At 39.3% G+C, this 17,336-nt stretch overlaps 1 protein-coding gene across 1 annotated transcript in view; it reads left to right on the top strand.

The window, feature by feature from the left end:
* The window catches only part of LOC127629944 (serine/threonine-protein kinase NLK-like), an 85,217-nt gene that overhangs the window by 30,534 nt on the left and 37,347 nt on the right, over positions 1-17,336 (top strand). Inside the window, exons 2-3 of the mRNA XM_052107266.1 lie at positions 14,400-14,529; positions 14,795-14,850. Of these exons, the coding sequence (XP_051963226.1) occupies positions 14,400-14,529; positions 14,795-14,850 (186 nt within the window). The remainder of the gene's footprint in view (positions 1-14,399; positions 14,530-14,794; positions 14,851-17,336) is intronic.

The following is a 17,336-nucleotide window of genomic DNA, read 5'->3' as shown; positions in this document are numbered from 1 at the left end:
ACTCCAAAACTGGCATTTCTCTGTGCGGTCAGCGCCTCTTCTATGAGTTGCGCGAATGTCCCGATCTAAACTTGATTGAAACTGCACCTGGCTGATGCACACTCTGTTGCGGGGACACTCATCCCTCGAGTGCACACGCTTAATGCAGCTAGATTATAACGCGATGGCTCACGACTTTATGAATCATAATATATGTCACTGTGCATTTCTTATCATGAAGAAAATTGGCAATATGCAGCTTTATTAATAAGAGGGGTTTTTTTTTTGTGAGTTAAATATGGATTGAAGTGAACAGAAAAGTGAGAGAGGGTAGTTTTCTCCCCATTATACACTGCGACAAAATACATTTTCAATATAAATATCTAAAACAATGTACATTTTCTTTAGCAGCTATACTGCAGAAGAAAAAAATATTATCTGAGAATGTTGAATATAATATTAAAAATGCAAATATTTTAAAATATCTAAAAATCCTTTAAAAAAATGCATTCACCTGAGCAGCAGCATATGAGATATTTAGACTTGCTTTTAGAGAATAGATCTAGAGTATAAGTATATTTTGTATTTACTGCACTCGCAGAAGTATAACCAAGTGAAAAATACACTTATATTTAAGATACATCCTCTTAAAGCAAGTCTAAATATCTCATATGTTGCTTCTCAAGTAAATATTTAGTTTTTTTAGACAATTTTAAATGGAAAACAAAAGAATAAACTTGATGTGTTTTCCTCTATTGTTGGTAAGCATGTTTTAGCCAGCCTTTTAAGTCGGGGCACGGGCTGAATAATCAGTTAAGAGCTAATGATTAATCTTTGCAATAATCAGTGAATAGTCGAATAATCGTTCTAATAATCGTTAGATTAATCGTTAGTTGCAGCCCTATTGCCCACAATAGTAAAGAAAGAATAAGAAAGCAGTTTGACAATCTATAAATCCATTTTAAAAACTACCAGCCAAGGAATCGGTTATCGGCCTTTCCCACAACCTTAGTTATCAGTAAAAAACAATCGGTCAAACTCTAAACTATATATGTTCTACAATATATGTTCTGACAAAACTTCCTGTTTCAATAGGAAATACGTTGACACAGGTAAGAAAACTGCACTCGTCAAGCGTCAATTCTCATTGTGTTCTACGGCAAACTGATAACTGCACATGAAGTTGAATACATGTTAAATGTGAATTGTCTTCAGCTACCTCTCTCAGCTTTCTGCTAACAATATATATAAGCTGTCCTGGGAAAACGCAGAATGATTGACGCAAAGTTAGCCAGAAAGTGTCTCAATCTTTTGATTGGCTCAAGTATTCTGAAGTTTCAGGACACAGAATTTACTGATATAGTAAATTCGTGAGTTATTCGTGATTTATTAGTGTGATTCGGGTAATAGGGACATTTTCCATAATTTTCATAAAAACAAAAAACAACTAAAATAACAAACACTAATAGCACCTTTAACATTCATCCTCTATTTAAGAGCCCATTAAGTATTTATTTCAATAAATAAGCAGTAAATTGTTAAATGCCTCTACACATGTTGTGTCCCAGCCTGCTTGTAGAGATTTGCTTTCCCTGTTGAAGTTCTGGTCACCAGTATAGGTTTTGGATGCCTCCAGGCTTCTTCAATAGCTTGGCAAGACTTCCTTGATCAGCCAGCTTCGCCAAAGAGACCATGTGGTTGACAATTATTTTGTTAATGAAAAGCATGGCTCTGTTGGTCCACCAGCTAGACCAGTACCAAACAACACAAACCAGCCGGAACCAGCATGGAAATATAAAGAAATAATAAATTGATCAATTGTCACACATTATACATACATTTCTGCATATACATGGTGAAATTATTTATTTTTCACATATCCCAGCTAAGCTGGGGTCAGAGTGCAGGGTCAGCCATGATACAGCACCCCTAGAGCAGATAGGTTCAAGGGCCTTGCTCAAGGGCCCAACAGTGTTGTCTTGGTGGTGTTGGGGCTTGAACCACTGACCTTCTGATCAGTAACCCAGAGCCTTAACCGCTGAGCCACCACTGTCCTCCATCCATGCTGGTCTTTTCAGCAGGATTGGGTGAGACCTTGTTCAGCAGTGTTGAGTTTGTACAAATAAATATATGACCTTTCTGAGGAAATGTTGAAGATCAATGACTGACTTTGGCCTATGTACATTTTTTTAAATCACGGCTTAAGTACTGTGTTGTTGTGATTTTCGTTAAATTGCCCATTAAATGTGTTCTTTTTACAGGATGACCTCTTTAATATATGTTATTTAGAATTCTGAAGTGCACAGAACATAGAAGACTATTTTTTTGAAGAGCTCAGATTTTGTGAACAACGCTAAACAATCTGTAGTCGCCATATAGACTTTTGGACAGTTTGCAGTGTGCACTGTGGGCTTTTGTTCTTTTACAAAGCGCTGTGCAATTTACCAAACACTTTGAGACCGGAATTACTTTAGCAACAGTGTAAACAAACAGACATGTTTCTTCACTGAAGTGCTTAAAGGACAATTTCTTTTTTTTTTAAACCCCGCTTTAAACTAGGAGTTGAAAAAGCAACCCTTTGTTAGTAAACTTGCCCGCACCTTGAAATCTTATTGAGTTTCTAAAAATAAAGGTTTCTTCAAACACTCCATTGTCCCTCGGTACCATGTGAATATGGTCGATGTTAAATTATTAACGGCTGAGGTAAAACTGCTAGCCTCAGATTACAGGGTGATTGCTATAGGTTTTGCACATTTCCGCAGTTACAAATGCCCAGCCAAAAGTAAAACTCTTGATCACGAGAGGCTTTTAATCATGAGACATGCTTCGGGAATTGGCCTGAGCTGTTTAAGCAATCTACTTACAACATGGCTTCCCTTACCCTGCTTTGGGGCAGAGTTTCATCAGCACATTGTTGTTTCCTCTAACTGGTACTATATTGATACAAAACAGGGTAATCTGTCATTGATACAGATCTGCATTGGTTAGCCTAGCAAAATCAATAGCATTTGAGACAAGAAAAATATCTCCAAGCAGCAAGGCTCTGCAAAGCAAAGAGGATTCGGTTCTTGTAGTATTCCTGACATGATCTACTCAGTCAAGATGAACACATTACACATTAAATGTGCACATCTTATAGTGTCATTGGAGGCTGGGCCCCCCTAAGTCTGAAATCATAGAATCACCCTTGATTTATTTGATCTATTTCTATTTGTAATTTCCTATGTAGAGGTATTTCATTATTTGACAGTTATACTACACCTATCTGTGCTTCCAGATCCCTTCTAGTGTCAAAAGCTCCCAGTAAACACACACATGACAAGGGGAACATAAATAACTCATGTATAATGATTCTAAGGTCGTATTAAGCTATTTGTCCACCGCCGTGTGAACAACAGCAACGCTACTGAATAAAATCCAAGGGGAAACACTGATTTTGTAAACAAGAACATTAACTTTTTAATTGCCCTGTAGGAAACCTGTCTGATTGGGATGAGGTGAACTTGAAAACATCCTAATCAGAAGGGGTTTTTGAAAATGTACCTTTTTTGTTCATTGTTGTTTTCTTTAAGTGACTACTGCATTCACCTTGAGTTTGGCTTTGCTCCCAAGAAGTTCTTCCATATTTCCTAGACAAGGTTTGTAACAGAATAATTGTATAATTATACAGTACAATGAGATAGCATATCATTATGTTGTCAATGAACATTTTAAAAGACAGTTGCCACCTGGAGTCTGTTCTGTGGAGAGGACAAGCTTGAAACGAACTAGTTTGTGCAACTTTATATTGCACTTCTTCAGTGAATGGTCTTAGAATAAAGTGATGCACACAGATTAAGTGCTGCGATCAGGTCGAGACCTTGAGTTGACAAAACGGTGGCTGATTTTGACGAGAAAGGCAATGTGTTTAAAGTTGAGGTAGGAAAGAATTGGCAAAGTTCGAAGATCTATTTGTTAATGTAGAGAAAGTGTTTGTTACGAAGGTAACTCCATTGACCCATGGGAGAAGCTGAGCATGACTGAGACATCACCTGAATAGTGTGATTTGATTAAGGGTGCTTTCACACGATCACTTTTGATGTGCACCCAAGTTTGAATGACGTCAATGTTCGGTACGTTTGGGTTATGTGAATGCTGTTTTCCGAACTCTAGTGCACACCTGCGTACCCGAATCCACTTGAAAATGTGGTGTGGAGTACGGTTCATGAGAAATTCGGTGCGGTACGCTGCTAATATGAATGCAATTATACCAAATCATTGAAGTGAACCCTTATTGATGACGTATAATTCTCGTATAAGGCGTAAAAAGCTCCTGATCGCAATTATTATGGTTTAATTAAATTCTCATACCAGCTTTTGTCCAAATAAATCACCTTCAGAGTGCAGCTCACATTCTTCTCTCTTGCAATGCATCCACTGGCTCGGGGGAGACAAACGCTAATATTCTTCATATCATTGCACATTCAATGCATCCATGGCAGACAAACATAATTGTCGTTTTGTGTATGTAAAGTTTTTGTGGTAAATCCAAAGAGATGGATTACTTCAATAACACAATGAAGCTGATGTCGTCTTGAGTTGTTGCCTAGTTACAGTGGTAAACAGCTGCCGCTTGAACGTTAATGATGTAATCAGACCATGGTTTGGACCTAAATAATATTATGTGAACAGGGGGATGGGGGAGGAAACAACCTCTGGTTAGGTCCAAGCAATCGAACCAAGTGTGAAAGCATCCTTAATGGTTAACTAGGTTTTTCCAAAAGCAGAGACTGACATAACATTTTATGATGTCAAATTTTGATATTTGATTATTTATTTATTATCCATTGACAAGGCTGTTGGTAGATTTTGGAACTAGAAAGGGCAACTAACACACTGTTAATCAGCCAAGAGAACATCTGTCTAATCTAAAAAGAAATGGCCAAATATCAGATGAATATGTAGTCTAGCCAATTAATCGGACTATAGCTAATTCAGTAAAATTTCAATTTGTAAAAAAGTGACACCAACATCACACTAATTTGTTAATTTGCATCACAATTAAGAAAATGTATCTCCTGAATTACTCTGGAATATCATGGATCCTGCTGCAGATTATGTAGTTCATCTTCTAGATAGATCTATGATCAATATTGCCCTTTGCTCTCAACGGAACTGTGTTTTTAACTATCATATTTTTTACAGTCAAACAGGATGTTTATAAGGGGAATATTTTCTGAGGACATGTTCATGTGCTTTTCAAAAGGGAAAAAAACATGTTTAAATTAATCTGGATAATCTTTTTTTCATTTGAGAAAATCTTTTCATCTTTGAATAGCCAATGATTAGTTCTGAGGGTGGAACGAGTGAATGAGATAAAGAGAGAGATTGAGAGAGATATTTTTATGTTAGTGGATTTGCTCTGCTATCTCTAATGTGCGTGCGTGCGTGGCGTGCGTGCGTGCGTGCGTGCGTGCGTGCGTGCTCTGGGAGCTTTGGTCCAGAGGTAAGTCAGGCTCACGTGGCTGTGTGTTGGCATTTTCTTTGGCACCTAGGTTTATCAGCAGGGCTGCTGACATGGTTAAATTGCATGGCTCCCCCTCATGCACTTCACTCCAGTTGCTCCGTTAAACTTTGGCACCTAGGGTTTGCAGCAGGGCTGCTGACACAGTTAAATTGCATGGCTCCCCCTCATGCACTTCACTCCAGTTGGTCAGTCAAAATAAGATTAGAAAGAGACTTTCTGTGCAAATCAGTTCCATTTGTCTCTTATGTTTTGATTCTGTGTGTTTTTATGTACACTCACTGAGCACTTTATTAGGAACACTATGGTCCTAATAAAGTTTGAGACATTGTCTTTTGCTGTTGTAGCCCATCTGCCTCAAAGTCTGATGTGTTGTGCATTCTGAGATGCTATTCTGCTCACTATAATTTTACAGAGTGGTTATCTGAGTTACCAGAGCTCGAACCAGTCTGGCCATTCTACTCTGACATCTCTCATCAACAAGGTGTTTCAGTCTGCAGAACTGCCACTCACTGGATGGCACCAACTCTAGATACTTTTGTGCGTGAAAATCCCAGGAGATCAGCAGTTACAGAAATACTCAAACCAGCCCGTCTGGCACCAACAATCATGCCATGATCAAAATCGCTGAGATCAGTTGATGTGAACATTAACTCCTGACTCTTATCTGCATAATTGTATGCATTGCACTGATGCCACACGATTGGCTGATTAGATAATCTATTGCATAAGTAGGTGTAGAGATGTTCCTAATAAAGTTCTCAGTGAGTGTACGTATATTTATTATTTAGAAAAATATACAGTGGGGTACAAAAGTATGAGGTGAACATCAGTTAACCCAGTCTAGTTGCCCAGACTCTCACAAGTCCTTCAGTTAAATCAGCTGACCAACTCCCTCTAGTTTACATTAATTCTAAATAATCGAACCGCTCTTTTGGAGTGTTCTTAAATTGTTAAGATTGTATTCTTAACTGGTGCCCCATATTGAAAAGGGGGAGGGGTCATCTGATACACTCATAACCACACCTTAAGTGACACATGATCAAAGATCACTACGCAATTTGAGGAGAAACCACTACAAATATGAGATCATTTTTGAAAGTAAGGCTGGGTATTGATTTCAATTTAATATGGTTGTATATCAGTTATAATATTAATTAAACAAGGGACCTTCTAACCAAGAATATTACTCAAATATACATTTTATAAATTATATTTTATCATTACATTGTCATCATATTGGTCACATTTGAGCTTTTTTTTATGTACAAATCCATGTATTCTATTAATAAATATGATGTCCTGAAATTTAATATATATATTTGCATATTTAATATTAGTTACATGTTTGATGTTTACATGCATCATTTGTACTATTTACAGGTATTTGTATTGATATGTTGAACATAATTTTTTTTTTATCAAGTTCTACTTCAAAGTGCTCATGTTTAGCATTCTAATGAGAATTTAATAATAAAAAAAACAAAAAAACATTACAAATTATCAGCAATTTTTTCAGATCTGAAAAATGTACAATTATTACAGATTTTCTTAGTATTTGGTCCAAATTGGTGCCGTTTTTGCTTTAATCATCTACATTTACATGCACTTTTAAAGTTTAATTCAGTTGAACTAAAACAATAATTTTAAATTTTTAGTTAAACATTTTTAGTCTGACTGAAATCATACCAGTCTTGATTAACAACCAAGAGACCTTGATAATTTGAGTGTGGCTTAACATTGTGCAGCATGTATGCACAATATTTAGATCATAACTGGCCTCATCATTGTGCTCTTCTTTTCATGTTTTAGCATTTATTCTAAAGCTTAAAACTTTGTTTATTTCCAGGTTTAAATATCTTTCCAGGTTTATATTTTTCACCCAAGAAACTTGTCTTAATTTCTTGCTTTGGCTCTTGTTTTGATACTGTGGAGAGACGATATTTTGCGATTTGTTTTTTTGTAAAATAAACGTCTATGTCTCTCTCTCTCTCTCTCTCTCTCTCTCTCTGCTTCCTCGTGCTGTTGTCTAATCCAGCTTGTGAATCACATGCTGTGACCAGACTGTGTGTAGTGAGTGTTTGTGTGTGACATGGTGCAGGCCCATGAGATATTCCCCTCCATTAATCATTCTTTTTGCCGATCAATGTTTTCCTCATACCCTGAATAAACACCTCATTCATTTTTTAATCTCTAAAATATTTCAACTGCCACTCCATTCCTTTTTAGCCTTGCTTGGTGTACTTTTTTCCCATATAAACGACAAAAGAAAAAACATATCCAGTACATTCTTGAGTCTTGTGACATAAGAGGTCCCTATTTACAGACTTTTCTCTTTACCAGTGTGAGTTTATGTTTAACCTCATGCGACCCCGTGTCCACATGCGTGGACTTTTGACTTTGCTATACGCAACGCATAATGTAAATGAATAAAAACGTACTGAATTCTGTTCACTAGACTCTAGACTGTCATTTAAAGGCTTAAACTTCTGCTGCACCGAGTCACGTGACACAACAACATTTGACGTTGATTTCCTTGAAGCGCTCCTATGGATGCAGCTCCAATAAAAGTGCCTCTGGTAAGAAAACACTAAGTTTTGTATTGAAGCCTGTTTGGTTGTAAAGAGGAGAGTCTCTAGTTTCATTTGATATGGCGCTTTAAAAGAGTTACTGACTTTGTCTGTTCAAACCAGTCTTGCCATTCTCTCTGTTGAAATCTTTCATCAACAAGGCATTTCCATACACAGAACTGCCACTCACTCAATGTTTTTTTGTTTGTTTGTTTTTGGCACCATTCGGAGTAAATACTAGAGACGGCTGTGTTTGAAAATCCCAGGAGATCAGCCATTACAAAAATACTCAAACCAGCCCATTTGGCACCAACAACCATCCATGCAATTATCTAATCAGCCAATCGTGTGGCAGCAGTGCATAAAATCATGTAGATACAGGCCAGGAGCTTCAGTTAATATCCACACCATCCATCAGAATGGGGAAAATGTGATCTGAATGATTTGGACCATGGCATGATTGTTGGTGCCAGATGGGCTGGTTTGACTGTTTCTGTAACTGCTGATCTCCTGGGATTTTCATGTACAACAGTCTCTAGAATTTACTCCAAATGGTGCCAAAGTTCAGTGCAAAGTGCAGCAGTTCTGTGGACAGAAATCAGAGGTCGACACCGACTTCTTCGAACTGACAAAGTCTATGGTAACTCCGATAACCGCTCTGTACAATTGTGGTGAGAAGAATAGCATCTCAGAATGCTATTCTGAGATGCGAGTTGGTGCTGTTTTGGCGGCACGAGCGGGACCTACACAATATTAGGCAGATGGTTTTACATTTACATTTACATTTATGCATTTGGCAGATGCTTTTATCCAAAGCGATAAATTATTACAGGGACAATCCCCCTGGAGCAACCTGGAGTCAAGTGCCTTGCTCAAGGACACAATGGTGGTGACTGACACTGGAAGTTTTAATGTTCTGGCTGATCAGTGTATGTGGAACACATACAGGGTCGTACCACATTTCGGGGGCGGCTGTGGCTCAGGTGGTAGAGTGGGTTGGCCACTTATCGCAGGGTTGGTGGTTCGATTCCTGGCCCACACGACTCCACATGCCGAAGTGTCCTTGGGCAAGACACGGAACCCCAAGTTGCTCCCAATGGCAGGCTAGCACATGATGTTAGGATGAAAATAAGGTGCATTTCAAACTGTTCTGAGACCATTGAAGATAGACAGCGCACTGGTGGTTAAGTCATTCACTAAATAGGGAGCAAGCTTTCTATGCAGCCAAAGGCAGGCGTACACAATGTGATTTTCAGCTGTCGTGCGAGCTCCCGACCGATTCTTTCCAGTCAGGAGAGGTCTCGTGGAAATTGTGGGTGCTCTGGTGGTCGCTCGCGGCTCGCATCGTGTGATAGGAATTACGAGCGGAGCCGAGTGGCTTATGAGCAGCTCATGACCTCCTGATAATTTTTACAAGTGTTTAAAAAGTTCAGGCTGATTTGAGAATGAGATCCAAGAGAAGGTATTACAACTCACACGATCAATGTAAACTGAGTGTTCATGAAGCTTTTAAATATTTGGAGAAAATGGTCATGTTAAAACTGTTTTCCCCATATTATTCACGACCACATCACTGTTTCATAGATTCTACAGAAATGCCATGCTGTTCTCTGCTCTTCAAAGAAATCATTTGCCATACGGTTTGTGCTAGAAAACCATCTTTATCCAGGGCTGGACTGGGAAGAGAAATCGGCCCAGGATTTTACATGGCAACTGGCCCAAAAGTTGTTGGGCGGGGGGTGTTTGTGTTCACTGTCACAACGTTTTGTGGTCCATTCTGCATAACGTGGCAGCGTTTTGAGGTCCATTCTGCATAACGTGGCAGCGTATTGGGGTCCGTTCTGCATAACGTAGCGTCTCATTATAGTTTATCGCGGCCCGACACACCAGCCCCCTCAGTTCTCCTGATGACCAGTCCACCTGCGCTGGTAAAATGTCCGGTATGCTTGAGTACAAGTCCAGCCCTGTTCGTCATACTTACATTCGTTTAAGTTTTAGGGCTACATTTAGGGAGATATATCATCTGTTATAATTGTATACGCTGATCGTGGATATGTGTTAGAAATTTTTTTTAACTCCAAGTGAGTGTCTAGTAAAATAAAGGAATTCTTGGTTAAAGGTTCTACCTGTCAATCAACCGCTGCGCTAAAACACAATTTTTAAACTTTGCAGTGTGCGGCTTTAAAGTGAATTTTCATGGACAAGACCTCACAGATCTTCTTCAGAATGTCTGCTATCAACATGCAAGGAGTGGCACTGATAACAAGGACGTAGTCTACATATAAAGCTGAATAATACAGGTAGCCTACTCCACTAAAATAACTCCGAATTCTGCACTAAATGTCATGTTTGCGCTTAAATTAAATCCAAATTTAACCGACAGAAACTATATGTGAATTTTCCGTACTTTGAAATCTTGTACATTTTGTGCACTTTATTACCATGCAGTATCTGGCAGTAACACACTGATGTTATGATTGATGCATGCAGTCATAAAATCACACAACCTCCCTTTGAAATCTCAATCAGTCAAATGTTGGACAGCATTTGTAATAAGTATCCATTTTTTAATCGGTAGATGAGTTTTCAGCTTATGCAGCCCCCATGCCAGTCTTCTTTTTTATTTCTAAATCGCAAGCTATGAGGAATTAAAGCAATGTCATCCTCTGGCTTTATGTCTTACAATGATAAATGGCACGAAAATTGGTGTGGTTGCTCCGTAATTCACCAGGTAGTAAAGTCGTGTCATGTTCAATTGCACCTGTGCGATTTTCAGATAAACTGACTCGTAATGTGTACAGGGGCTCACAACCTCCCGTGTCAGAACCTGCACGTGTATGCCTGGCCTAAGTACATTCACTCCTAAAATCTGAACAAAGGTTTAGTTTCAGGCTGCAGATGATGTTTGGGCCACTCAACATGTTTGGCAGACATGGGACAATGATAATCAGTACATAGATTCAGAATTAATCTGTAATGTCTAACATCTCAAAAACAAGAATAATCAATACTCTTGGACATATAATAAACAATTTGATGAAAAAAAAATCTGACTTACTAAAGCTTAATGTTATTTAAAATTTCACAACGTAGTCTCCCTGTCATATATGTGGACATAATTTATTTAGGAAAAATATTTGCTCTAGAAATGTATTTATTATTATTTTATTTTGTATTTTTAATTTTTTTGCTTGTTTATTAGGTGTTACTAGTTACAAATCAAAAAGGTACTCGGAAAATGCACACAGCAGTTATGTGGGGGTCTCAGGAGGTTAAAGCATGTTACCTCGGTGCATAGCCTATGTTGACAACATACCTCTTTCCTCCCCATCAGATCACCTAAATTAAATCCAATGATAAATGAGTGACGTCTCAAATAGTCCCTTGTACTCACAACTTGTGGACTGAGAGTGCAGACCTCGTGCAAACCTCTTGTGTTATTATGTTGTGAAATTGCTTTGAGGGTTCCCACGGTCCTGGAAAACCAGGGGAAAAAGATCTGACAGACGGTAATTATGCTTAAACTCTCTTCTGATTGCTTAGAAAGAACTGTATCATTTGGAAATTAAGCAGGAATACAGCAGATTAGATGTCCTTTTGAAGGCTCTCTGATGTTCCTATTGGTCAATGGATGCCTCACCAGGAGAAGTTCACACAGAATGCGTTATTCCATTCGTCCACACTATTTATTAGAAGATAATGTGATTGTAGCTCATGATAGCTGGAATCAATTGATTTACATTTTTCAATAATGCAACGTGGACTCAAGTGTGCAAGCAACCTTACACAAACTTGTTTGGTTCATGTTTCGTTATTGAGGCCTGTTGATATTGCATCTTCTCAGAAAATGTTACAGATGCTTCAGTATTGTGTCATTTCACGACTGCAGCTGTTGTGTGTGTATTTGCCTGAGTGTGATTTAGTTTTTTCATTCTGAATGTTCCATTCTGTTTCAGATGAAGTGTATTGGGCTCACAGAGGTTTATGAAATGCATTTGAGACAATTATTATGAGACAAAAACAGCTAAAGCATTTTGTGTTGGAAAAAGCCATGAATTGTCATATTAAAGTCTTTATGTCTATTGGTTTGAGACTGCTTATGCATTTTGTGTTTAACAAACTCACACAAGCTGTATTTCAGAATCATGACTGATATCTAATCAAGAAAGGGTTCCAAAAATGTCATTTTGAATGCTGGTTCATTTTTGTCAATGCATAAAAACATACTGGAAAATAGGTGTAATGATGTACAGACGTGCATTGAAAAGATGTCTACATTTGTGTAATGTGTTTAATATTGCAGTAGAATGTGTTAGTGCCATGGGAAAAAAGGAAAGCCACTTATACCAAATTAGCATCTCTCAGGAAGGTCACATCGAGCTTCTCATAGCCGGGTGATGACAAAAGATGTTCACAAACTGACAATATTCAAGGCCATTACTGAGGGCCCTTCAGCAATTGCCTTTTTAGCTCTTTCTTGCTCTTCTGTACTGTTCTTTTTTTTATTTTTTTTTATTGTCAAAGGTAAAAAAAATACGATTTAATTAGGGCTCTCAATAGGGATGCTCAGATCAATAAGCCAATATTCTCTTCATGTGACTTGACATAGACATGCGGCTCCTTAGAGACTACAGCACCACTTTCATGCCCTCATGGGAGTGTGGGAAACACTGGACAAATGTTGTAAGACAACAAACGTGATTCATCAGTTAATAATGATGCGGTGTGATGAATATGAAAAGCTTGTATGTTTTGCTTTTCACAAGCAACACGGTAAAGGGAAACGCATCCTGTAAAATGGTCTTTATTTTTGTCCGTGGCGGCCTCTCAGTCTCCTCCAGGTGCAGGTATCATAATAATAACGTGGGCTACAAGATTAAGTATAGTTCAAACATCTTTATTAAATAACTACCGAGCAAACTGCATTAACAATAGAGTAGCACCTGTGAGTTATCAACTTCAATTTGACTATGCATTTGTTTTTTAAGGCCTATTAAAAAACAAACCCTGATTTAAAAAAAAAAAATGACTTTGTGTTTGTTTATTTGATTTATAATTTAACCAACCTACAGTACAGTATTTATGTCAGCATAGCAACAGCTATGGTATTATCAACAGGGAAATTCAGGCTAAGTCCACATTAATATGGATATATTTGAAAACTGCATTTTAAGTTTTCTAAACATTCTCCGTCCACACTGCCGTTTTCAAGCATTTTCTAAAAGTTTCTCATCCACACTGAAACCTATGAAAATACTTAAATCCCTTTACTGTACATGCAAAAAATCGCCGTTCCATGTACGGTCTGAGACTCAATTGTCCTCGTGTTCTGATGCCGGACAGCAATTCCGAGTAAACTTCCTGTCACCTTTGAATTAATGCAATGTGAAGGTTGTACAAAGCTATCAAAGTGGATAGCAGGCACAACAATGCCGCTACAACAAGGGCTGCCATATTGATTGTTTTGTGTTGAATGGATCACATGACTGCATCACATGACAACAAGTATGGCATAGTTTTCAGATATCTGTTTTCCCTGCCTACCCTCCATTGTGAAGACGGCGTTTACAATTCAACCACTTGTCAGAGCGTTTTCGATGTCAAAAACGCCATCTCTGTGTGGATGGAAGGCGAAAACATAGTGAAAGATGCATTTCAAATGAAAACGTATTAGTGTGGACGTGGCCTCAGTTAACAGGAAGCAGAAAGCTTACATATAACCAGTTATGACAGAGCTGACACGTTTATATAGACCTGCAATTGAAAAATATCTCGGATGGAATGGAAGAAAGTGTCATGTGAACGGTTCCTCGGACCGATCGACATAGGAAATCAATGAAATGGAAATAAAATCAAATAAACAATATATTAACTTTAAAAGCCACTTTTCATAATATCTAATAAATGCTTTACCTGTGTACCACAATAATGGGCTTTTCCCATCAAATATTGATACATGTGATTATTTGAAATTAATTTAATTAATGTCATGTAATTAACTGGGTTCCCACTGTTATAGAAAACCTGAAAATATGAGGAAATATGTGAGTTGTGCATGAATGCCGTGGGTAATAGTGTGAAGCCTCCACTCAGGCAAGGTCTCCGCGGTAACGCGTACAACCGATGCAGAGGCAACTGAGATCTGTCACCCGGGTTGAGGCGAGTCGCTACGCCACCATGAGGACTTGGAGCGCATTGGGAATTGGGCACTCCAAATTGGGGAGAAAACAAAAATGATTCCCTAACCCCAAACAATTGAAAAAGATGCAGAATTTAATTGATCAAAAAGTGTGGATTGACATCCCGATATTTTATTCTTCACTGATCTCTCATATTTTTCTCCTCAGGTCAGTGACGGACCCCAGAGATGGCAAACGAGTGGCCCTTAAAAAGATGCCCAACGTCTTCCAAAACCTTGTCTCCTGCAAGAGAGTTTTCCGTGAGCTGAAGATGCTCTGTTTCTTCAAGCACGACAATGTGAGCTCAATAACCCATCTCCCCTCCTTCCATCCCCCATAACTCCATTCCCCCATCTTTTTTTTTTTTTAAATCAGTTAGTGTTACCTAACACTCGCTATCTACGTGCTGTCCCCATGGTGCTATTAGCAGGAGCCTGGTTCTCACAGGCTCTCCCTGGGCTGATGGTGTCTGGGAAACAAATGTCATGTGACAGCTGGTGTCAGTGCCCACGTTCTGTGGCGTCAGAGCTGACCTCTGGCGCTCTGTCTTTGTTTCTCCGCAGGTGCTGTCCGCTCTGGATATTCTGCAACCTCCACACATCGACTATTTCGAGGAAATGTATCCTAAATAGAAAACTGCTTGCCTGCCACTGTCAAAAGAAATAAACTCATTGCACATTTAACTAATGTTGTAAAAACTGAATGGGCTAATTAATATGGATGCACCAATACCATTTAGGTGAATATGATAGATGATAATTATTTCTGGGTGGTAACAAATATGATGGTGGCCTTTAATCTTAAGATTAAGACTTTTTGGAGGCAGATGGCTTGAAAAGAACCAGAATTACATGCTTAAAAATTTAGGTTGCAAAATTTTTTATAAATTATTCCATTCATCATAAGATTGTAAACATGAACAATTGAAGTCAGAAGTTTACATACACTTAGGTTGAAGTCATTAAAACTCATTTTTAACCTCTCCATAGATTTCATTTTGGCAAACTACAGGTTTGGCAAGTAATTTAGGACATCTACTTTGTGCATGGCACAAGTCATTTTCCCAACAATTGTTTACAGACAGATTGTTTCACTTTTACTTGACTATATCACAATTCCAGTTGGTCAGAAATTTCCAGAAAATTATGTCAAGACATTAGTTAATTAGCCTATTAGATTCTGATTGGCTAATTGGCTAATTGGCTATTGGAGTCAATTGGGGGTGTACCTGTGCATGTATATTAAGGCCTACCTTCAAACTCAGTGCTTCTTTCCCCCTTATCCCTCCTGACCTCCCTTCCCTTTCTCCACATTGCCTCCTCTCCCAGTTTCAATCGGTCACCACTCTGGAAATCTCTAAACTCATCAGCTCTTCCAAACCGACTACCTGCTCCCTACTCCACTCATGAAGTCCTGCCTCCCTGTCCTTTGCCCCTACCTCACTAACCTCTTCAATTCCTCACTGTCGCTTGGAACTGTCCCCTCTGCTTTTAAAATTGCCGCTGTCACCCCAATCCTCAAAAAACCTGGGCTGGATCCCTCTTCCCTTAACAACTACCACCCAATATCCACCCTCCCCTTTCTGTCTAAAACCCTGGAACGTATAGTTGCCTCACAATTACAAACCTATCTTCATGCCAATAACCAATTTGAACCTCTCCAATCTGGTTTTCGCCCCCTACACAGCACAGAAACCGCTCTCCTCAAAGTTCTCAATGACCTCCTCACCTCCGCTGACACCGGTTCCCTTAACATCCTTATTCTTCTCGATCTGAGTGCAGCCTTCGATACTGTGAGCCATAACATCCTGCTCACCAGACTCAAAGACCTTGGCATCGAAGGTACTGCACTCAGCTGGCTCCATTCCTACCTTTCCGACAGATCCCACTTCATCTCTCTTCATAACCTCACCTCTGCAACAGTCACAGTCACCCAAGGCGTTCCACAAGGTTCCGTACTCGGCCCCCTGCTCTTCATCATTTACATTCTCCCCCTTGGGCAGATACTTCGCCACTTCAAACTGAATTTCCACTGTTATGCCGATGACACCCAGATCTACCTCAGCACCAAATCCCCTCAGAATCCTTCCCTCTCCCACATCAACTCCTGTCTGTCTGCTATTAAAACTTGGATGCAACACAACTTCCTCAAACTCAACAGCAATAAGACAGAATTCCTCCTCATAGGCTCCAAATCCACTCTCAGCAAAACCAATAACACCACTATCACTATTGACGACACCATTGTCTCCCCATCTCTCCAGGCCCGCAACCTCGGCGTGATTTTTGATTCAACCTTATCCCTGGAGACTCACATCCGTCATGTCATTAAAACCTCTTTCTTTCACCTCCGTAACGTCATTCACGCCTTCATCTTCTCACGACTGGACTACTGCAACTCACTACTCTTTGGTATCAGCTCAAACTACATAAAAAGACTCCAACTGGTCCAGAACGCAGCTGCCCGACTCATCACCCGCTCCAAATCCTGGCACCACATCACTCCAGTCCTAAAACAATTACACTGGCTTCCCATTTCCCACCGGATCACATACAAAATCCTGGTACTTACCTACAAAGCCATCCATCACCTGGCACCCTCATACCTCACTGACCTCCTCTCCCCCTACCAACCCTCACGGTCCCTCAGGTCCACCTCAGCCGGTCTCCTCTGCATTCACAAGTCCAAGCTCTGCAGTTTTGGGGATAGAGCCTTTTCCAGGGCAGCTCCCAGGCTATGGAACTCTCTTCCCCATAAGATCCGCACCTCTGAGTCTTTAACCATCTTCCAGTCCCGCCTCAAGACCCATCTATTCACCTCTGCCTATCCATAGCCCCCCGCCCCTCCCAAATCTATATGTCCCTGAATAATATCATTTTTTATTTTTTTTTTCTTCCACTTGCTCTGTAAAGCGACTTTGAGTTCAAGAAAAGCGCTATACAAATTCAATTTATTATTATTATTATTATTATTATTATTTCTTTGCTTGACATCATGGGAAAATCAAAAGATATCTACCAAGACCTCAGAAAACAATCGTGGACTTCCACAAGTCTGGTTCATCCAATTTACAAATGCCTGAATGTACCAATGTATCTGTAAAAA

Source organism: Xyrauchen texanus, chromosome 36 (genome assembly GCF_025860055.1).
Source record: "Xyrauchen texanus isolate HMW12.3.18 chromosome 36, RBS_HiC_50CHRs, whole genome shotgun sequence".
Classification (NCBI taxonomy): domain Eukaryota; kingdom Metazoa; phylum Chordata; class Actinopteri; order Cypriniformes; family Catostomidae; genus Xyrauchen; species Xyrauchen texanus.
This window is presented reverse-complemented; position numbering and strand designations above follow the sequence as displayed.